This window comes from Silene latifolia, chromosome 2 (genome assembly GCF_048544455.1).
Source record: "Silene latifolia isolate original U9 population chromosome 2, ASM4854445v1, whole genome shotgun sequence".
Lineage (NCBI taxonomy): Eukaryota > Viridiplantae > Streptophyta > Magnoliopsida > Caryophyllales > Caryophyllaceae > Silene > Silene latifolia.
Window position 1 is genome coordinate 194104613 of NC_133527.1, and position 24016 is coordinate 194128628.

Sequence of the window (24016 nt, forward strand, 5' to 3'; positions counted from 1 at the left end):
ATAACTTGGTGTCTGAAGGCATTAGGGGTCACAGGGAACTTTGGTCGAACTCTGCGGGGAACAAGAGATATTGAAAACAGCAGGACGTCGGTAGAAACTGCTGGGGGAGTCTGCTTGCGTCGGTCTCAAGCGAACTTTGGCGAAATTTGGAGGCTGAATCTGCTTGCGTTGGTCTCAAACAAACTCTTGCTGGGTGATTATTTTAATGATTTTGGCGGGAATCTGCTTGTCTCTGTCCTCAAGCAAACTCTCGTTGGGTGATTATTTTGACGACTAGGAGCATCTCGATCGTCATGGGAGAAACTTCAAGTGAGCAGTACTGCAAAATACTACTGCGCTGGATAAAATAAATTAAGCAATACTGCAAAATACTGCTGCGAGGGATAAAATGGGTTTGGACGATACTGCAAAATATTGTCGCGCTGGATAAAATATGGGCCGGAACGAAGAAATCGTCGAAACGGACCAAAATGATACAAACGTCATCAAGGAAGAGGCGCACCAAAGATGGGCCCACAAATAACGAACTCATAACGAATTTTCGAAAATTCGTAAGGAGGGAACAAAAGGAAGAGGCGCAGCAAGAGCTGCGTCTCTTGGAAGAGGCGCAGCGCCTGCTGCGTCTTTTCCCCAATTTGGTAATTCTGCGTAAAAACGCGAAATCAGAAAGGGTTTTAATTCATTATTTCGAAACACAAATCTTTCAATTTCTCTCTCAAATCTTCACCATTTCCGTCAAGGTTGGATTCAAAAGCTTGCTTGAAATATGACTAATCGAGGTATGTGTCTTAAACTTGCATTAATCATCCGTATTTGTCGAATTTTGAGCCGCAAACATTAGGGTTTTCGACCCATTTACTCGAAAATTTGGGGCTTTTTCCCCAAATGGATTTGCTTTGCCAAATTGATGCTAGAAATGGATAGTAGGCAATGTTAGGAACATAACCATGTATTCACTTTGAATTTTCATCGAGTTTTGAGCCCTTGAGCGAATTTTGAGACGGTTTCACAGCTAGATCGAAAATGGCTTCGAAAATGGCCTTAGGATTGTCCATTTGTGATGAAACTTGATATTTGGGACCCTTGGGTGACGGGTAAACTTCCTGTCATCTCGGAATTTTGGTTGGTGACAACTTTTGCAGGGCACCTTTCTAGGGCATAACCGCCATTATAGCGAAATGCTGCCGAATTTTCGACTCGAACCCGGAACTAGGCTTTGACTTGGACTCGACTTGACCCAATTCGTCACATGAGTGATTGAGTTGGTGAAAATATGGCCAAGGATGGCCAGAAAGGGGTGATTTCCGAGCCTCGGAGGCTCGAAAACTTCTTAATCAAAGGCTCGCCGTCACGTGACGCGGCCTGAACTTGCTTTAATGTTGCAGGTGATGATGCTTCCACTTCCGGGAGGACTCCCATGGAGGTAGACGCCAGTGCGGTTGAGGAGGCTTTGGAGCAGGCTTTCACCGACGCGGTGATGGCTGCTGCAGACGAGGTTCCTGAGGAGGAGGCTGAGGAGGAGATTCCGCGACGGGCCCACCTCGGACGAGGGGTCGTCACCGAGAGGAGCTCCGCGTGGCCGAGACTTGGGAGAGTAGGCACCTTGTGTGGGCTGCAGAGGGTCACTTGTCCTACAGGACGGTGAAGAGCTTGGTAAATAGGAATTCCCTAACTCATTACTTATCCTCTTTCTGTTTTTTGTTCAAATTTCCTTTAAATTCACTTCAAAACTAAAGATAGCTTTATTCCGAATTATAATAGGAGGCCGGGAACATCCGGTCGTTCTCGGGGTACACGACGGCGATGGAGCACTACGAGCGGCTGTCGGAGGAGGAGAGGGCCATGATCGAGCGTGGAGCGTTCGGTCCCTCGGGTTCGTGTCCGGAGGGATATCGTGAAGAGGAAGTTGCGGGCCAACCTTAGCCTGGTCCGCGCTTTTTTGGATCGATTTTGGGATACGACTTCCACGTTTCACCTGCCTTTTGGTGAGGTGGGAGTCACCTTGGAGGATTACGGCATGATTTCGGTCCGTGCGTGGGATCGAGGAGATGGTGTGGCCGGAGGTGGCATGAGAGCGGATTCGGCCGAGGCGAGGAGGTTGATCGGCTGGAACTTGTCGCCGAAGGAAGGTGTTGCGGTGCCGGGTTTGGTACCCAGTACCTATGTTCGAGATTACTTCGCGGGGAAGACCCCAGCATCGGTGGTGATCGATGGGAGGGAGACGGCTCCTCCTCCTGTCTGGTGAGAGAGGGCTCGTCGTGGCTTTGGTGGTTCTTGTCTTCGATTTACCTCGGAGACAAGGGTGAGAGGTTGTCGACGAAGCTTCTTCCCTTTCTTGCCGACCGAGTTCCCTAGGGCGTTGGGACCGGGTCATCTTGGTTTTTGCGGTCCTTATCCGCTTCATGAGGGCCATGGTTCGTCCGGAGTTGATGGAGAAGGGGACTTCTCCTGGCGCTGTCGGACCTGGGCTACTGTTGGAGGTATGAACCTTCCTTTGGACCAAAATAAATTCCTTTCTTTTATCAAAGATCGAAAGATCGTCATTGACTATTCCGTTTTACAGGCGTGGGTGTATTCTTACTTCCCGGGCCTCGCGCCCAAGAGGACGGAGCCGTTGGAGAGGGCCTATCCCGTGGTGAGGGATTGGGTCATGTGCCGGACGAAGAGCAAGCGTTCTTCTCACAATGTCTACCGGCGGGATGTGAACGCCCTTCAGCTGAGCAGCGTGAGTATCCCGTTTGTATGCATTTATATTTCTTTCTCTTTATCTGATCCTAGGAATGATCCCTGTCTTTATCTTGTTGCAGTGGGTGCCCAGACCTTGGGCGGAGTACGCTGAGGCGCCTCCTTTTGTTGCTGAGGTCCTTCGACCTAGGAGTCCGAGTCGGCTGCTGTTGTGGACGTCGATGGGTCCTGTGTGGTATCTAGGCGAGCGTTTGGCTCGTCAGTGCTCTCGGGGTGCATTGACGGTCCCTATTGACCCTCCGAGGACGATGTTCAGGGAGCCTTCCGAGGCTGAGAGGGAGGCAGACTTGGCCGGTGCCAGTGGGGACGACCTTCTTCTGCCTGGCGAGGACTACTCGGCGTTCCTTTACGGGAGGTTGGCGTACTGGCCGGTAGTGGTGAGTATCCTTTTATTTCTCTTTGATTGACCTTGGGAATTTCGATGAAAAATCGCCGATTAATGAGAGTCGTTCGTCTTTGCAGGAGGTTGAGGCGGCGGGCATCGAGCCCCCAGTGTATCCCGAGACTCTCGAGTACACTGACGCGACCGGGAGGACGACGATCTCCGAGTTGCGTGATTTTGACGTGGCTGTGACGGATGCTGGCCTAGACGATTGGCAGCATCTGATTCGGAGGGTGAGTCTCTGGCTTATTCACCTTTTGCGTAAGAACACATTCGATTAAACTTGTTCGATTTGCTGAGAATTTCTTTTGAAAACACAGGTCGCGCCATCTCGGTTCGTGGCACTATGGAGGGTGGCCAACCGGTTGCGAGCTACCGCCATCGAGGCACTCGTCGGTGGTCGAGGTCGTCAGGTATGAACCTTATTTGATCTCTTTTGATTGATTTTTTTGTTTTGTTTGAATTGATTGTCATGAGCCAATTTGCTGCTGTTCTCAGGCTGATCGTGAGCTGGAGCGAGAGTTAGCCCAGTCCCGGGAGGAGACGGCTCGTTTGTCGAGGGAGCTCGAGTTTCGGGATGCCGAGATTGCCGCTCTTATGGCGAGGGTTGCCGAGTTGGAGGGTGCTCAGCAGTAGTCTGCGTGGTCTTTGTAGTCTTGATTTTGAACATTTTTTGGACTTGTTTGGGGTGAAGCCCCCAGTTTACTTAGACTTGGATTTGTTTGGGGCGAAGCCCCCAGTTGCACATCTGGACTTTGTTGTATATACGACGGCCTGAGTGCCTTTTGCTGCTGGGTTGTGTTGTTTGTACCTGCAGGTTAGCTTTTGGACAAGTTTGGTAGACAACGGTTTGCACCGTCATGCTGCCGAAATTTACATAGAAAAAACACATTCATTTACATTTTTATATACACATAAGGCCTTTAATTGGTGCAAAATGAGACTCGAAAAGGACGCGAAAATGCAAAAAATTTTGTCGGAATGACCGGACGGTTTGTCGGAATGACCGGACGGTAGGGAGGGTTACCCCCGCAAAAAAAAAGAAAAAAGAAATATATAAGTTAGAAAATGAAGAAAATAGAAATGAACGGACTAAAAGTGAAAATGAAAAAAAGAAAGAATTAAAAAGAATTAAAATGAAAACTAAATATGAAAGTGGCCGAAAATGTTGATGTCGCCTCGAAATGCGCGATCCTGGATCAAGGAAACCTGAATCATGGTAAATTTCGCGGATTTACCAAAATAAAATCCCGTAGGAATAGGAAATTATTCGTTATAGAATTAGGAAAGATCCAAACACGGAAATCACAGAAGTGATGCTGGGAAGAGGCGCAGAAGAGTGCGTCCCTTTGAAGAGGCGCAGCAGGTGCCGCGCCTGTTCCCAAGCAGGTCGGTTCTGACAGATTTTTGGAAACAGCAATTAGTATAAATAGAAGCGTCGATGAAGCTTTAAATCATACAATTCTTCCGTCTCTTCTTTGTCGATTCACATATAAAACTCCCCATAAATTTTCAAGAGAAAATTATCATCATGAATACCCTAGAAATTCGCTTGAAGGAATGGACTAACGAGTTTTCGAATATTGAGAAACATGACATGGGTGCTTACAACCTTGGATCTTTGTTGAGTTTGAAACTCATTAAGGTAGTGAAGCCGTTCTTGGATGCTTGTCTTGATTATTGGGATCCAAATTATCATGTTTTCGCGTTCCCAGGAGGTGATATTTGTCCTTTTCCGGAGGAAATTGCTGCTATTGGCGGGTGGGACCCCGAACATCTACCTGCCATCCCTTCTACTGCTCAGGGGTATAAGAGCAAGTTTAGAGATTTACTTGGACTGACCAGACTCGAGGTAGATCGTCTTGTTACTTCGAAAGGCGTGCGGATGTTGGATTTTATGGATCGATTCATCAACAGGGCCGACCCTACTGTCTCTTATGTTGCTAGGAGGAGAGCATTCGGTTTCTGCTTGCTTCACGTTTACGTCTTTCAGGGACATGTTGATGAAGATTTGAGAGGTGATCCCCGCCTATTGGGTCTCGTTGAGCAAATGGAGCTGCGCAGGAGCCCAGCTTGCTTGTGTTTAGGGGAGATTATCTTGGGCTTGGATAATAGGAAATCCAACCGCGATCTTCCATTTTTGGGGAGTCCCGTCATCTTACAGGTAAAAGACACCCTTTTTCTTTTTCTTTTTTTTTTTTTTTTTTTTTTTTTTTTTTTTTTTTTTTTTTTTTTTTTTTGTGTTTTTTTTTTTTTTTTTTTTTTTTTTTTTTTTTTTTTTTTTTTTTTTTTTGTTGGGTGTCTAATACCTGTTTTGGTAGGTTTGGCTTATGGACCGCTCCGATCGCTCGAGCCCCGGTTCATGCACTTTCCTATCATGCCCGTATGATTTCGATGAGGACACAATTTGTACATGGTGGATTTCACCCGGTCCGTGACTATTGGAAGAACAAGTCAAGGTGATGATGGCCCTTTGATCAGGTGGATTGTACCGTGGTGGCATCTCAAGTCTGTCACTGGAGTGTCTTCATTGGATCCTACTAGGTCCGTGCGCATCCCCGGATTGGAGTTCATGGTATGCATCTTCCCTGAGAGATTGATGAGGCAAGTCGGGTTGAAGCAGATGATTCCCAGGCTTGACACCGTCCCGCAGACTGCCATGGCATTGACTACCGAGAGCCGAAGAGAGTGGGCTATGAAATGGGCCCAAAGGAATATGTGGTTCTTGAGTTTCTCCTCCAATGCCTTGTGGGTGTCGGATTCTTATCTGAGATGGAGGAAGGCCGCAACTTCGGAAGAGCGCGAAAGACTGAGGAAGCGCGAGCCCGTTGACTACAAGGTGCGCGAAGGAGAGAAAGAGAAAGAGAAGCATCTGACTGAAGGAGAAGAAGAAGCCGACTTTCAAGTCATTCATCCTTCGAAGAAATCGAAGACTACTCCTGTCGCAGAGGTGGTGGTTGGCAAGAACGGAAGAGTCAGGCCTCGAGAAAGACCGTTGGTGATTAGGTCTGAAGTGGTGCAAGAGCGTCCGGCTCGAGGTCGTGACAAGAAATATGACAAGAATGACAAGGGCAAGGGAAAGATGGAAGAATAGCCCTAGTCTTATTATTATTATTTGATTATTATTATTATTGTCGTAATAAAAGGAGGGATTTTTAGAATCCTAGCCTAGTCGATTTTTATTATTTGTCGTATTATTATTATTTTTAGAAATTGAATGAAATATAAAAAGGTTAAGTGGTTATGAAACCGTTGTGATTTTCTTTAATTATTCTTGTCGAATTTCAAATGCAGTGCAAATGTCCTTCTATTTACATTTTAAATAAAATGGTGGGTTGAATCCCGCGAAGGATTGCCTACGTATTCACTTTAAAAAAGCGAAATCAAACCCTTGCGCGTAGTTCGAGTAAATGTAAAAGAATAATTGTTCGAAGCAAGAGCTTGTAATGAACATAGAAAATAAGCATGAGCTTTTGCTTACTCGGGAGGTGCGAATTTAGTTTGTTTGATGATATGAGGATGACAAGTTTGCCAAGATGCAAGAGCATAGTGACATTCAGATGGGCCAGGGGCCGTTTATTTAGTGCCGCAAGAGCGACACGTAGGTTTACGCGAGGCGCGTTTTTGTCCTATTCTAGGCATAGTATCGTTTCAGTTGGTCGAGATTTGTGGGGTTTGAGAACTCATTCCCATCTAGGTCTGTGATTCTAACCGCACCCCCTGGGAGTATGGATTTGACTAGATATGGTCCGGCCCAGTTAGGTTTGAATTTTCCCCTTGGGTCGACAGGTAAAAGAGCTCTGACCGATTTGAGAACCAAATCTCCTTCTTTGATGTTTCTTGGCCTAACCCTTTTGTTGAAAGCTCGCTTGATACGTGCTTGATATGTTTGGACATTATGTAAGGCATGAAGCCTACGTTCATCCAGGAGGATGAGTTCTTCATACCTATCCCTCTTCCAATCGGCTTCAGGGATTTGGCTTTCGAGTAGGATGCGCAGGGATGGTATTCCTAGCTCGACTGGTTGTACGGCTTCCATGCCGTAGGTCAAATAGAAAGGAGTAGCCCCAGTGGGCGTCCTGACGGATGTTCGATACCCCCACAAAGCGAAGGGTATTTTGCTTGGCCAATCTCTGTAATTGTCAGTCATTTTCTTGAGGATTGTGACGACGTTCTTGTTAGCCGCTTCTACCGCGCCGTTAGTCTGTGGTCTATAGGGCGATGAGTGATGATGCTTGATCTTGTATTTGGCTAGCAACTGTTCGGTTTCGGCTTGGAAGTGGGACCCGTTATCACTGATGATCTCATGTGGGCAACCATATCGGCAGATGATGTTATTTTGTATGAATTTGGCTACATTTTTGGCTGTGAGAGCGGTGTAGGAAGCCGCTTCTACCCATTTGGTGAAGTAGTCAATTGCTACCAGGATGAAACAGTGACCTCCTGTTCCTGCTGGGGTTATTTTCCCAATTATGTCGATTCCCCACGCGGAGAATGGCCAAGGAGATGTCATTGTGTAGAGCAACGAAGGAGGGACGTGTTGTACATTCCCGAAGATTTGACAGTTGTGGCAATGCCTCACATATTTGATGCAATCGGATTCCATTGTGGTCCAATAGTACCCTAGACGGGTGATTTTCTTTGCCATCATAGGTCCACTCATATGAGGACCGCACTCTCCATCGTGGACTTCTTCCATCACTCTTCGTGCCTGTGAATGATCAAGGCAACGTAGGACTACACCAAGAGGTGTTCTTTTGTATAATTCTCCTTGCATGAGGACGTATTGTGAAGCTAGTAGGCGTATAGCTCGTTGTCCCCTCTTATCCATATCCGGCGGATAGGTACCATTGAGCTTGAAGGTTTGATGCTCCATCAAAGTATAGGTCCCAGGAGTCTACATCTGTTTGAAGTATATCCTCGTCGGGAAATGACCAAGTATCTATGGCTTGTGCGTCGTTGATGGGATTTTCTGCGAAGAATTCGGCAACGGCGCGACCCTTTATTACTTTTAGTGGCACATATTTGAGGTCAAATTCTGAGAGCATCATGGTCCATCTTGCTAGGCGTCCATTGAGGACAGGTTTCTCGAAGAGGTATTTGACTGGATCCATCTTGGAGAATATTTTGACGGAGTAGCTGAGCATGTAGTGGCGTAGCTTCTTTGTTGCCCACACAAGAGCGAGGCATGTCTTTTCGAGTTGCGAGTATTTGCACTCGTATTCCAAGAACTTCTTACTTAGGTAGTAAATAGCTCTTTCTTCACTTCCTACGGTTTGAGCCAGCATGGCACCCATGGCGGTTTCAGTTACTGTGAGATACAAACCAAGAGGTTGATCTTGTTGTGGTGGCATGAGCACTGGTGGTTTAGCCAATATCTCCTTGATTCTGTCGAATGCCTTTTGACAATCATCATCCCACATGGTGTGGTCTGTCTTCTTGAGTTTCTTGAAGATAGGTTCGCAAATCATTGTAAGCTTCGATATGAATCGACTTATGTATTGAACTTTTCCGGGAATCCTCCGACTTCTTTTTTCTGTTTGAGGTTGTGGCATTTCAATCGAGCTTTGATTTTCGAGGGATCTATTTCTATACCTCGTTGGCTAACGACGTATCCTAGGAGTTTGCCAGATGTTACCCCAAATGTGCATTTCTGAGGATTGAGTCTCATGTTGTATTTCCGTAGCCTTGCGAAGAACTTGCGAAGGTTCGCAATATGTCCCTCTCTCTCTTTGGATTTGACGATCATGTCATCTACGTATACCTCAACTTCTTTGTGCATCATGTCATGTAAGAGTGTAGTTGCGGTGCGTTGGTATGTAGCTCCAGCGTTGATCAATCCGAACGGCATCACTGTATAGCAATAGGTTCCCCATTGGGTGACGAACGCGGTCTTGTGCATGTCTTCCATGGCCATTTTGATTTGGTTATAACCCGCATATCCGTCCATGAAGGATAGCAAAGCGTGGTCTGCAGTATTGTCCACCAATATGTCGATGTGGGGTAGGGGAAAGTCATCTTTCGGACTTGCTTTGTTCAAATCTCTAAAGTCAACACAAACTCGAATTCTCCCATCCTTTTTGGGTACGGGTACTATGTTAGCCACCCAGTCAGAATACTCGGAAACTTTGATGAACCCGGCTTTGAATTGCTTATCCACTTCTTCCTTGATCTTTAGGGCCCATTCTGTTCTCATCCGTCGAAGCTTCGCTTTTCTGGCTTGAAACCTGGCTTAATCGAATTCTATGTTCGCAATGTCCCCTGTCGATCCCTGGCATGTCTTTGTAGGACCAAGCGAAAACGTCTTTGAATTCATTTAGGAGGTCTATGAAGTCGGCCCGTTCGGTAGAGCTCAGGGTAGTCCCTATCCTAAGTTCTTGGGGTTCTAGTTCTGTTCCTACATTGATGGGTTCGGTGTCCTCATTCATGGTCCCCCTTCCCTTTTTCCCGTAGTATTTCTTTGGCTACGTAGGGAGGTATTTCGGTCAAGTCCGGGTTTTGGTCATCCTCAGTATCATCATAAATGAATTGCACTCAAGATAACGCAAAGAGTAAGCGAGAACCCGATTTATTCATATTAAGATTTGAGTAAAGTTGAACAGAGAAGCCAACCGATCCATGGTCGGTGGCGGCAAAGGAACGATAGTTGGGGCATTTCCCGAACTCTTTGTGACTACTTGAAAGTAAGCTAGGAGAAACGAAAGGAGTGGGGATGACGACAGGAGTAGACTCTCTAATGACTTCTCTAGACTCGACTCGACTCCGACTCCGACTCGATTCGAACTCGTCGTCTTCGGCTCTTCTTTGAACATCTCTCCTTCTCCGGTGGTGAGCTTGAAGAGTCTTCCCTGATTGTCGGTCCATTTGATTGATTTTCTCCATCCTTTCTGCTGCTTTGTATCGATTTCTGTGATTAATGCGGTGGGGTTGAAGCGATCGTCTTGAAGTATCGTAGTAATGATCTCATCCTGCGCGGCCCTAACAAATCGGTCCTCCCCAAATAGGAGGCTAACAGCATGTTCGTCTAAGCAAGGTGCTTGACGGGTTTTGACGGTAGGAACCGTTTCTGGAGGGATAAAGTAGCAATCGTGAAAGATCTCGATTCCGGCTAACTTCCTCTCAAGGTAATGCCAAGGTTCGGGAAATCCGTGATAGAGTTCCGAACTTCCTTCTTGAACGAAGTATCCATTTAAGGTGGGGAGATATGGCTTCATTTGGACTCCTACATACTTGCGATTTTGGACTTGAGCAAGCATTTCGAGAACTTCTTCTGCTGTGGGTTTGTACCCCAGTCCAAGTGGTATTCTTGATGAGTTGCCTTTCTTGTATGGCGCGAAGGTGTTTTTCCGAATCGGGTTCAAAGGCATTCCAGGGAAGTATCCCTGATTCTTGAGTATGTGATTGACCACTAGGTTAGAGTAGGGATTATAGTATAAGGGTGCCAACTCGCTTTCTATGACACTTACACTTTGGAAGCCCCCAAGTTCGTATATGGGATCCGCAAGGACTTGATTGCTTGATTGTTTCTCGATTATTGCCTTGATAGGCGACGAAGTGATTGTCACAACTTTGCCATTGAGTGGGATCTTGATCTTTTGGTGAAGGGTGGATGTTACTGCTTTGGAAGCATGAATCCAAGGCCTTCCCAGAAGTATGTTGAATGAAGCTTCGATGTCCACTATTTGGAAATTGACCTTTCGCTCGATTGGTCCCGTGGCTATGGTTAGGCTAGCAAGTCCAACCACTTTTCGTCGCGTACCGTCATATGCGTGTACACCTTGACTTGTAGGGGTCCAATCTGACTCTTTCATGCCTAGTTTATATGCCGTTTTGAGGGGTATGACGTTGACCGCGGAGCCATCATCTACCAAGGTCATTGGCACATTCTTCTTTAGACAGATGACAGTGATGTATAGAGCGAGGTTGTGACTAGCGCCAAAAGGTGGCAAGTCTTCGTCTGAGAAAGTAATAGGATTACTTAACTTCGGTGATTCTTGGAAGACCAAGTTGACTACATCTTCGGGAGTAGAGTTAGGCGCTACATTCAATTTGGCCAAAGCTTGCAGTAAAGCTTGGCGATGTGGAAATGAGCTTGCCACTAATTGCCAGACTGAAAGATCAGCCTTGGTTCTTTGTAATTGCTTGAGCAAATGGTCAGTGGGATCGTCTTCATTGTCATTTGGTGTGATGACATTGGTTGGACTGTTTTGAGCAGTATTTTGGTATGGGCGGCCCGAGCGAGTTAGGTGATCCACATCTTGGTCTTCGCCATTTTGGACTATCTCTCTTACCAAAGAGTTTTCAATGAGGTATTCGTCTTCGTCGTCATCGGCCCAAACCCCATTGATTGCGGCTAGTTCCCTCATTCTCATGATGTCGCTTTCTAATTGTATGATTTGATCGACTAGCTTGTCGACCACGGCGACTATTTCTTGCATAGTGGCATTTTGAGAGAAGGTCAATGGTACGCGTTCTTTAGGTGTTGCCTTGGGATCGCGTAAGATCACTACCATGCTTTCTAGTTCCCACACTTGTCTATCTACACTCCTTGCCCATGCGATGAAGTCGGAAATGGTAGGGGAGATGGTAGAGTAGAGTCTTTCTTTCTCAATTGCATGAATTTCATTTTCAGTGGGAGAAATGAGATGTGAGCAATCTAAGGTAGATTCGTCACTTGTAATCACTAGAACTCCAAGAGGATTCTGAGTGTTGTTGGGCTTACCTCCTGGTGGAATTGGAAGCCGACCATCTTCGATCATATCCTGAAGCACGTGTTTCAATTTGTAGCATTTTTCTGTGTCGTGCCCTTTGCCCCTATGGTATTCACAGTAGGAATTTTCATCCCAAAACTTGGACTTCCTTTCGGGTTCGGGAGTAGGTCCAATGGGTTGGAGTTTGCCTTGCTTCATTAGCCTTTTTAGAGCATTGGAGTACGTGTCCCCAAGGTTTGTGAACTTCCTTGGTGGGCTAGTTTTCTTGGATGGCTCGAGAAGGTTAACTTCGTCGGTCTTGCTAGTAGAGCCGTATGAACGACTTGTGGACCCCTGATATCCTCGACCTACCGTTTTGGACAAGAGCCCTTTGCGGATGTCATCTTCAATTCGTGTCCCCAACACGGTTAGATCTTTGAAAGTCTTGATGTTTTGATATCTCAAATGGTTGGCATATATGGGCTTGAGATTGTCCACGAATTTCTCCACAAGAGTGGCCTCATCTGGGCGTTCTACTAGTTGAGTACTAGTCTTCCTCCACCTACTTAGAAAGTCGGTGAATCCTTCCTTGTCATTTTGGGTAAGAACCTCTAGAGTGCGCATGTTGACTTGGATCTCGGCATTATCCGCGTATTGTTTTGAGAACTCAATGGCGGCGTCCTCCCAAGTAGCGACCTTTTTGTGATCTAAAGTGTAGAACCATTGCTTTGGGATGGTGTCAAGAGATGAAGGAAAGATCCTTAAGAACATCTCGGGTTTGATGCCTTTGATAGACATGTAGTCCTTGAAGGCGCGGATGTGGTTCAAAGGGTTCTCATGTCCTTTAAACTTAGGGATATCCGTCATGCTAAAGTTAGTGGGCAATTTGGAATTGACGGCTTCATACTTGCGATTGTTCTCCCTGTAAATGTCATCCCCCTTAAGGTACATCAGTTGCTCCTCTAGGTATTGGAGTCTTTTCTCAGCTGCAGTTGTCCCCATGAGAGGATTCTCATCTTTGGACTCGTCATCGGAAAAACCTAGTACTTCACTTTTAATGGGAGGTAGCTTTCCCTCTACATCAAAGATGCGGCCTTCGATAAGCTCAAGGCGGTCATAGGTTTGTTCTTGAGTGAGTTGCATTTGGGTTATCGCGGCCAGGATTCGATCATTACTCTCTTGAATTTGCTGGAGGTTCGTATCATCACTTGACCCAGGCATCTTGGAAACTGGATAAGAGACCGGCGACGAATCAAAACACGATCGACCATTCTATCACATTTGCTAAAAGAGGAAAAGTTTTGACTCGTGAAATGGGTGTGTGCCACTTGTGTTGAGTGAGTTTTGAAGAAAGACAAGGTCTTTGAAAATGTGTGTCCTAGCCAACTGTAGTGTAGTTGTAGGAGTGGACTCGAAGTGAGGTTTTGAAATGGGCTTGTGGCCCGAATTTTGACTTGACAAACGGACAGAGTTTTGACCGGACTTTGTACTGATTAAAGGCCCTATTTTCGAAATTCTTGATTGAAAATGGGTTTTGATTTTTTGAAAATTCGTCATGATTTGTTTTGAAATGGTGATCACATAAGGTTTTGCATATTTATACAAGCATTATAACGGGATGCTGAGTGCATTTAGAAGGGTTTTGGTTTAAAGGGTGGGTTGCCATACCGAACCATCAAACCCGAAGTCTGTGGAGAGGCTCGTGCCAAACAAGAGTAAGGCCGATTCCTAGTCCATTTCCTCAAGTAGTGAAGGCCCTTGATACAAACAAGAGTAAGCATCATGGTATGGATGACGTCAATCGCTATCCATCCTTAGGCCCAAATAAGAATTAGGACCGTTTAGACGGGACGATTGGTCGAATGGGTTGGGTTGGGCCTAGGAAGGCCGAATAAACAGTCTAGGAAGACCGAGTTATGAAAACCGACAATTGTCTTGTACAAACTTATTCCCTAACCTTGTTCGAGTTTCACCCTAGCTACACGTAAGTGTATATCCCCAGCGGAGTCGCCAAACTGTGGACAGCGGGCCGCCCACGGGGGCGCTTGGTGACGAGGGGAGCTCGGGAAGAACAAGCGTTTGCATTTTGTAAGGAGTCGCCACCAATTTTTATGGGAAATTGGAACCGTTCGAATACCTCGTGTCATGTCAAGACACAAAGTAATGACATGAACACTAAGCAATCGTTACCCTTAGCATTCTATGTCTAGAATGACTCTCGTGGATGCCAATGAACACGGGTGCTCACGGAGATCTGGAGTAAGGGGTGAGGGTACGTATTAGGAAGCTCTTTTGATCGAACACCTAATCCCGCCCGCCTCGATAGCGGCCTCTACTAATGATTAGGGAAGTTATTCGTACTTGATATATCGTCGGTTATATGCATGCAATGCAACATCCATAGATTAATCCTAACATGTGAATTAAGACTAAGTCGGTTGACAATTAATTAGCATACAATTGATGTCGAAGTTGGATTTAAGGTTGATTTACATGTGAAACATACAAATAAAAGAAATACAATAATTATGAATTACAATAATGAAAATTACAACGATTACATTAGATTAGGCGATTTACGTCGAAAATACCTTTAAAACGGATAATTTGAGAAAAAGAAATAAGAATAAAACACGACAGATCAGAAGGTGATAATACGAGTATTAGTTGATTAATACGTAAACTAATTAAACTATGTCAAGGCAGAAAAGGAGTTCAGAGACAGAATTCACCCTGGAACAGGCGCAGCAGAGACTGCGCCCTTTGGAAGAGGCGCAGCAGACGCTGCGTCTGTTCCAAGGGTGAGTTCTGGCTGTGAAGCCGGAACTGCAAACCGTTAATGTTAATTGTTGAATTTAAGGATTGATTAAATATAGACTCGGATGAAAGTGATTTAACAGATTATTTACATATGATTGAGTCATAAAAACAGTAAAACATGAATGAGACGAAAATAAAACAGATTAATTATGTGAAGGGTCGGTGTTAATGAACGATTAATTAAACTAACTAAACTAATTATTAACTAAACATGATGAATATGACAATGAACATATAAACATGGATGCAAATATATCGATGATGAATCTCAGAAACCCAATATAAACAGATTGAACCTCTAAAACCCAGATTTGAATATTAATGACGAAAACCCGTAAATATTGATTACTTAGGATTTGAGTCGGACTTATGACAAATAAACATGTGAACCAATGATGAATAATATACATATGAATTATATGCTAATATGGCGAAGAAATACAGAACAAACGAATATAAACAAAACAAGAACGAATTACAGAGGACGAGGAAGAAGAAAGGAAGCAGGAACTGCGGCAGCCTCACGAAGAGGCGCAGCAGGTGCCGCGCTCCTTCGAAGAGGCGCAGCAGTTGCTGCGTCCTTTCTCGACGTCTGTCTACTGGAAATTAGCGAAAAAAAGGTTTTAAAGACGGTTTTAGAAATCGGTTTTAAAGATGCTTTCGACGTGAACCTTACAATGATGATTACAATATATAAATTACAATAAATAAAAGAAGATTATTACACCCTCAGACTTACATGTTGACGGAACGAGAAGAACTAAGAAGATCGATTAGTGATGCTCGACGCGAATGCAAGGAAAGAGTGCCCTCGTAAGAGGAAAACGATTTAACAAGTTGATTAATTAGATTGATTGAGTGTAGTGGTCAAATTGGTCGGTCATGCAACGGAGAGGCTGGTACCCGGAAAGATCCGAGCTTACGTGGTCGAAGGTTCAAGCACGTAGGCGCCAATTAGTAAGAACAAAGTCTAGAATGCAAAGGGAGAAGAGAAGGGCGGACACTCGCGTGAGAAATATGAGGAACGAAAGCTCCTATTTATACTAATCACACGGAGGAATAGGGTTTCGGAGACTCTTTGGAAGTGAATCTCGGAAAGATATAAAAAAGATACGTAAATCATGCAAAGAAGGGCCTGGGAAGAGGCGCAGCAGCCACTGCGTCTCTTGGAAGAGGCGCAGCACCTGCTGCGTCTATTCCCAGGAGGTTTCCTCCTGTTTAAGAAAGATTTCCGTGTTTAAGTTATGGTAGGACGGATTTTAATTTGATTATCTTTTGAATATTATGTAAATATGACGGGATATTATTTGCCAAAAGATAAAATTTGAGAAATATGGAATAGAAATATCCGGAACATTCCGAACATTCGACTCGGGATTTAACAAACTATCGAGAAAATGGAGACGGTTTTTGACCCGGACTCGAATGTACTCTAATTATCGCCAAAACGACCGTATCGGGACGTAGATGACAACTAAGAGGTTGACATTAATATTTGAGCAATCACTTGACGATAATCTTACGAACTGTCACTAATCGTTCCGCGAATCAAACATGCGGCCCAATCATCACCGGGTGGTTTGCGAGAGGTGCAGAAACGAGGTGTCTACACCTCGACGCAAGGAATCCAACGACACGAATTACGATACGATCCGACCGTCTGAACTCCGGGAATTGTCAAGAACGCGATTAGGAAGAAGACAAGTTGCTTTCTCTCTTAAACAGGTTTTAGGTTTTGTAAAAAGTGATTTAGAACAAAGACGAATTGGTTTAAATACCTTAATCGCGTAATTAACAAAACCCGAGAAAACTCCACCGTAAAACCGGACACTCGATCGAGTACCCAAGGTACTCGATCGAGTACCCCCCTACTCGATCGAGTGCCCCAGCTACTCGATCGAGTGCCCAACAGGTCAGAAACTATTTATCTTCGCAACTTGCCCTTACTCGACAGAGTAAGGGCTACTCGATAGAGTACCCCCAAGACATATAAATACGGAGTATTACATCAAGATTCCAGAACAAAGACCAAGAAGTGCACGAACTGTCAGATGCATGCCCCGGTGATACACGCTCCCTCCAGGGACCTACAACCGGTGCTTAGTCCCCTTCCTTTCGCACAGTGGGGGATGGACGTGCTAGGGCCGTTCCCAACGGCCTCCGGAGGAAGGAAGTTCTTGATCGTCGCCGTTGATTACTTCACCAAATGGGTTGAAGTCGTAGCAGATACCCGGCGAAGACTACGAAGCCGTCGAAAGGTAACTGGGAAAATGTTATAACTCGCCGGATTACCCCAAGTTATGGTATTTGACCACGGCCGAGAGTTTTGGAGCGACGATAATGAACTCGGTTAGAAGAGCTTGGCATCAAGTTTGCGTACTCCTCCGTCCGCCACCCACGAGCAACGGGCGGGCGGAGGCGCCAACAAAACAATCCTCAACGGTTTGAAGAAGACAGTTGAAGACCTTAAGGAAAGGTGGGCCGATGAACTACCCGGCGTCCTGTGGTCCCTTCGGACCACGGAGAAAGAAGCAACGGGTACACCCCTTCCACCTAGTCTACGGTTCCGGCGTCCTACCAATTGAAGCAACGGTACCAACATTCGAACGGCTACCTTTAACCTGTTGAAAACGAGGAAGGCCTGAAAGCCTCCCTAGACCTGGTCGAAGAAAGCCGAGATACAGCACGCCTCAACTTGGCCGTATATCAAAACCGGATGAAGAGAGCCTACAACCGAAGAGTCCACAAAAGGGACATAAAAATGGGAGACCTAGTCCTAAGGAAGTCGGCTTCCACCAACAAAGGAAATATTCATGGTAAACTGACGGCCAACTGGGAGGGTCCCTACAAAGTGGTCGAAGAGATGAGGCCGGGTACATACCGGCTGACAGACATGGGAGGTGTGCCTTTGATGAGCCATTGGAACACCGATAACTTGAGAAAATACTTTGTATAGCGGCGGAGGTGTCCAAACCCATTGTGGACACCCCAACGCACGATCATAACAAACAAATGAATCGCCCAAGTTTTCCATCAAAGTGTTTGTCCCCTCCACAAATTACCACCAGACAGGAACTCAAAGAGAAGAATTGCTATCGAGCCATAACCCCGATTACCTCGGCCTTAGCCGAGAGCGACGGGGACACAATGACCGATACGCTAGAAGAATTGCTATCGAGCCATAACCCCGATTACCTCGGCCTTAGCCGAGAGCGACGGGGACACAATGACCGATACGCTAGAAGAATTGCTATCGAGCCATAACCCCGATTACCTCGGCCTTAGCCGAGAGCGACGACGGGACACAATGACCGATACGCTAGAAGAATTGCTATCGAGCCATAACCCCGATTACCTCGGCCTTAGCCGAGAGCGACGGGGACACAATGACCGATACGCTAGAAGAATTGCTATCGAGCCATAACCCCGATTACCTCGGCCTTAGCCGAGAGCGACGGGAACACAATGACCGATACGCTAGAAGAATTGCTATCGAGCCATAACCCCGATTACCTCGGCCTTAGCCGAGAGCGACGGGGACACAATGACCGATACGCTAGAAGAATTGCTATCGAGCCATAACCCCGATTACCACGGCCTTAGCCGAGAGCGACGGGGACACAATGACCGATACGCTAGAAGAATTGCTATCGAGCCATAACCCCGATTACCTCGGCCTTAGCCGAGAGCGACAGGGACCGATACGCTAAAAGAAATGCTAAAGACGTTACACAATTGAGATGTGCATTCTAACTGACTCGGCCATGCCGACGGTAAAAACGAAGGCACTCAATTAATAACGCAAGAAGACAAGTAAAGGATCGTGATCAGAGTCCCGGCCAAGCCGAGGACCAAAAAGATAAAACTTTATTGAAGATGATTGCAAGGAGAGTACAGACGACGGCCGTCCCCATAGGGATAGCCTAAACTCTACCTACCAAAGCTTTACAAAAAGCGAGGAAACAAAAAAACAAAAGGTTACAGACTTGGGATTTGAAGCGCCAAAAAGATGGCAGGGAGAGAAGGCTCAATAATTGGCCCCCGAACAGCTAAAGCTATCCGAGACGCCGGGTGAGTCTGGTGACGACCGCCCGTCTCCCTATGCCTGTTGCTGCCCGCCGTCAGTAGCAGCAGCACCTTCGGTGGCCGGCTTTGAGGAAGGCTCAACATTCTCAAGTAACTTCAGCCTCTCACCCTCCTTCACCTTCGCATCGTAGGCCGCCTTGGCCTCAGCTATCTGAGCCGCCTTCGTTGTCTCCGCCTTCTCTGCAGCCGCTGCCTCCGCAGCATCAGCCATCTCGTCCAGAAGCTGGTCAAATTTATCCCACGGGAAAGAGCCCTCGGGGACGAGTCTTTTTATCGCCTCCCTGGTCGCCTCCTCGGCCTGGTCCCGGAATTGGGCGCACATTTTAGGGAGAAGAACATCTTGAAGCATTTCAATATCCTTCTCCTTTTGAGCAAGGGCAGCTTGCGCGTCCCTGAGCGCCTCCGCCTGGTTGTTGAACAGATCCTTCCACTTTTCTCCCTTGGCAGCCACGGCGTCATAAGCACCCTTGTACCTGTCCCGCTCCTCCATCATCTTGGCAGTGGCGGCATCAGCTTCCTCCACTTTGGCCCTCTCGGCCCCTAGCAGCTTCTCAATTTCCTCCACGCGGGCCGGGCAAAGCAAAGAGATCCCGTTTAGCCTTCGCGGCTTCCCCCTTTGCGGCAGAGAGATCAAGTTTAAGCTTTGCGATCAGTGGCGCAGCTTGGCCCATGGTCTTCTCCTGCTCCAAGATGTAGGAGCCGGCTTGTTGGGTCCACTTGGCCATCCTCTTATATAATTTCACACCCTCTACCACAAGCTCGGAGGGAGGAATCTTCTGAGCCGAGGAGTCAACGATGACATTTCTGTCACCCATCTTCTCAACAACCTTCTCAGGCTGCTTCCCTAATTGCCGTTCAGTGAGAACGGCGGCTGCCGAAGGAGGATCTACAAAAAATTTACACAGAGCATCCATGTCACCATGCATTGACACATCAGAAAGCCGGTCATCTGGGATGTCCAACGAACCAGCTAAATCCGAACCACAAGTTAGATCCGTACCAGTCTGGACCCTCTTCGTTCGAGGGCCGGCTGAGTCAGTTTTCTCCCCGGCAGCGATGGAAGCAGACGGAGGCTCTTTCCTCTTCTTCGGAGAAAAGGCCTTAGCAACGGTCACCGCCCCATCAGCGATTTCGATGACCTCCACAGGCTCCTGAACCACTGGGGTCGAAGAGGGAGCTGGCACAGACGTCGCCGCCAACCTGGACGCTGCCTTCTTTGTTCTCTTTGGCACGCCCCCGAGAACCCTTGCCTGGGCCGCCGCCGGATCCAGTGACTTCAGCTGCTTATCCATGAGTTCGTTGGGAGACGGTCTACGATCACGCAAGTCAGCCGTAGGATGCTGTTCAACGACCTTCCCGTCCTTGTCAAGCCCTAACCTCTGCAAGGTCCTCTCAGACAGATCCTGGCCAAACCGGTCTGCAAGAAATCAAACAAAGGTTACACGAGAAGTAAAACAAAGCTCCAAAACAAAAACATAGCAGGCAAAGATGGGCCTCACACCGACCCCACTCACCCTGGTTGAGGGCCGGTATGAGGCCGACGCGGCAAAGCAGCTCATCTTGGAGAATAATCTGAGTCGGGGGCAGCCATCCCTTCCCAAAGATCAAACAACAGATCGCCCACGCTCATCCGCGAGAAGAGGGACCAACGAAGCATCAATCTTTGCCTTACTCCGGAAGATACACTCCTCATACTCTTCTCGGTTCTCACACCGTAAGTAAACAGGGCTCTGGAAAGACCGAGGCAATGGGTAGTCCTCCGGCACTTGAACGTACACCCATCATTTGTTGCCGTCTTTGCAAGAAGTAAGCTTGTTCACGGAGATATAGCCAGGCTCGTCGCACGCTGTACCACCCCACTTTACCGGCAATTGACGGCCGTAAATGATGAAGGCGGCGGAATAAGTTTGGTCGGGATCTCCCCTAAAAAGACAGAGCCACACAAAGCCAACTATCGTCCTCATGGCCAGCGGATGTAGTTGGGCCACAGCGACATTCATAGCTTTGATGATGGCCATGACATATTTATTCAGAGGAAACCGCAGCCCATACTCTAGGTGCCTGATATACACGCCGGTGTGACCCGGTGGAGGGCAACAGACCACCTGACCCTTCTTGGGGATAACGATCTTGTACCCCTCACCGAGGGAGAAATGGCCTCCGAAAAATGTCTCGCCGGAACAACTGGCGAACTTATGGGACCAAGCACGGTCAAGACCAGTCGTGCAGGGCTCGCCATGATCCGGGATAGACAGCCTCCCACCATCAGAAGGAGTCCTCTCATCCTCATCAGCATCGTCATCCCCATCCTCCCTTCCCTCCAAAATTGGTGGATCGACTACGGGAGAAGGAGACCTAGGGCCCCCAAACCTTATCGGGATGGCGTCTAGTATCCCCTCCCCATCGAGACGCGACGGGGAACCCTCCGGCGCAGAAGTGCTAGTTCCGGCGTCAGCAGAAGACATAATAGCAATAATTATTTAACAAAATAAAAAGTGAAGAAATTTGTCTGTTTACCTTGAAGAAAAACACTCACGGAGTAACAACTCGAAAATTAGAAGACAAGGAAGCCCTTGAGAGTTTAGAGAGAAGAAAAATTTTGGAGAATGAAATTGGTGGCCAATTTCACGGAATAACCGCCCTATTTATAGGGAAAAGCCCATAAAGAAGGACCAATCGGCGAATGACCCATGAAGCGTCATCCAATCGGCGTGCGGACACGTGTCGGACATGCAACCACGGGATGTCAATCGTTGCAACAGTTAGACGTCAATCAATGCAACAGTGACCAAGCGTCTTCAACACGCCCATTCATATCTCTCCGCCTATTCACCTTCCTCAACAAATTCTCAAGCATCTGTTCTCCGCCGGCCACATGATCAACCAAGCTAAGTAGCGCCGGCCGGGGGCAATCAAAAACAACCGGCACTCTCAACCATGGTCACGGCCAGCGTCACTTTCTTTTCCACATCGGATGCCCTTTACGCATCCATGTGGAGGGGGGATATGGTACGGCCGAAGATAGACCAGGCCGAGGTAAAAGAAGCCGACGCAGAAGAAGCCGATGCAGAACATTTTTTACAAATCACTTGCGCAGAATATACGCTCAAACGAACATCGGAGCCCATACCACGGCATAGACTACGCTGGGGGCAAATTGATGGGGCATATTCTGCACCGCTGACCAAGTCAACATATTGAACAAGGTCAAAGATATCCACAGCAAGTCAACGACTTAGACAGCCTAGCCGATGCAGCCCATCGGCCTGTTAGCCTGGGTCTCGGCGTGACAACCTGCCAGCCGGGACACATACCCGCGTACTCATATCCAAGACCCCTCGGCGGTGAGTCAACAGGGCCCGCCGGCCTGTCATAGGTCCCTCGGCCGAGGGGTAGATCAGTCTTTCCACCTGCTAGCCACTTGGCCACTTGGCCACTACGTGACAAAAGGTGAAAGCCTATAAATACTCCTCAACCTTCATTGAGGAAAGGATCCTACAACCAAACCTAAATACACTATTCATCTGGTAATATCTTCCTTATCTCTCTACAATACATACCTAGCCAAGTAACACAACTTAATCCTTTAAGTTTACTGACTTGAGCGTCGGAGTGAGTACGCTTGGCACAAAGCCAAGCCCTCAGTTCGTTCATTGTTGCAGGAGAGGCCGAGAGGAACGATAACGACAAGAAGGGTTCAACTCAAGACATTATTCTACAAGCCACGGGTGGTAACGATACTTGCTCTGGAATTACACCCGGAACAAAACTAATTATAAAGATTAATATATTTTCGTGAATCATGTAAATGCTAACCAATTCAGTACACATGATTTCGTGTAGTGTCTTGCAACTTTCATCCAATATTGTCTTGTTCTTGCTTTCAACAACTCCTTTACTTCTACATGGCCTTGCTGTTAATCTGCATTATTTGGTGTGTTAGATGAGGTAAACACGTTTATGTGGTTTTTATGTTCAAAAAAAAATATGTTTTTTTCCATATGCCCACCTTGTCCTAATATAATGTGCCTCTGGTATTTCCGGATTAACATAAATCTTGCTCACATCGTCTACAGTTGATAGACGTATATGTCCTCCTATAATTCGAAAGAAATAAGTAAATATTTAGTGTGTATTTAAATTGAAGTAATCTGGAAAATGGTATTTATTTTAATGAACTGGGCATGAATCGTAGATGTTACCTTTTGTGACTACCCTTTCCACGCATTGCAAAACAATAACTGGTTTCTCCGACTTGTAACAAAGATTTGTTGCTATATGTTCACCGTCTTTAGTGTATGGTCCCCACATCCAAAATGATAATTGAGTATCGCTGCAATTTGGTAAGGATGGTTTTGATAAGTAATGTGACATTTTTTTAAATCAACTTTGACATCTATAATAATCAACTTTGACCATCGAAAATATATGAGTCTTACTCTTGGTTTGCCAAATCCAGTGCCATTCTTTTGGAGTTGTTTTGTACAAAGACAGCATTGTAGTCCTCTACTCCTCCTATGACATCTATAATAATATAAAATTTATTTAGTAAATTGTACATGAAATATTAAATTAACTGCAATAAGCATTCAATATGAGATTGAACAACATTTAAAGAATTATGTTGTTAATGATAATACCAATTAGTTGCCTTCCTTCTAGTTTGTTACTAATGATATCTTCAAATGAGACAAACTTAAAACCATGCTTTGGAATTGACCCACACTCTATTTCATCAATGGTTGTCCGCGTACCAAATCTGATCCGATACTTGTGTGTTGTTGCAAGGTGGAATCCGTGGTTACGAACTGTTTGAAATCTCCCTATTTTGTACGTCTTCCCTTCTTGAATTCTGCCATCGTATTTCTTGATAAGTGATTTTGTGATTAATCCTTGAACAACATTTTTTTCTTGATCAACCATTAGGAATTCAACTTTATGAAAAATCCCTTTTCCATGATTGTTCCATTCCTGTTTTTTCCATTTTCTTATCACCCTGACTTTCATGTATACATTAAAGTCTCCTTCTTGAATTTCAGCAATCGTTTTTTGGGTCGGTTGTTCCATTGTTGAATGTATTTTGTTAATGTGTTTGTTTTGAAATAAGTGGCTGGAAAATTCTGAAGATTATATGGAGTTATATGGAGGGAGTTTAATCTAGGTTTTAGGTAGTGTGGGGTAGTTAATTGGTAATGGAAGATTGTGGATTGTAGATTGTGGATTGTGGAGGTAGTAGTGGTAATTTGGTAGGATGAGTGGGAGATTATTTGATAATCTGAATTTTAATTTAATT

General features: G+C 46.1%; 1 protein-coding gene across 1 annotated transcript; it reads right to left on the reverse strand.

Moving 5' to 3' along the window:
• Positions 1-20327: 20327 nt before the first annotated feature.
• Positions 20328-23790, reverse strand: LOC141641888 (replication protein A 70 kDa DNA-binding subunit A-like). The gene is made up of 6 exons (XM_074450531.1): positions 23364-23790; positions 23163-23247; positions 22926-23056; positions 22733-22820; positions 22540-22645; positions 20328-20453 (listed from the first exon to the last, which is right to left on the reverse strand). Exons 1-6 carry the CDS (start codon positions 23788-23790, stop codon positions 20328-20330), a joined length of 963 nt encoding a protein of 320 aa, XP_074306632.1.
• Between the last annotated feature and the right edge of the window lie 226 nt (positions 23791-24016).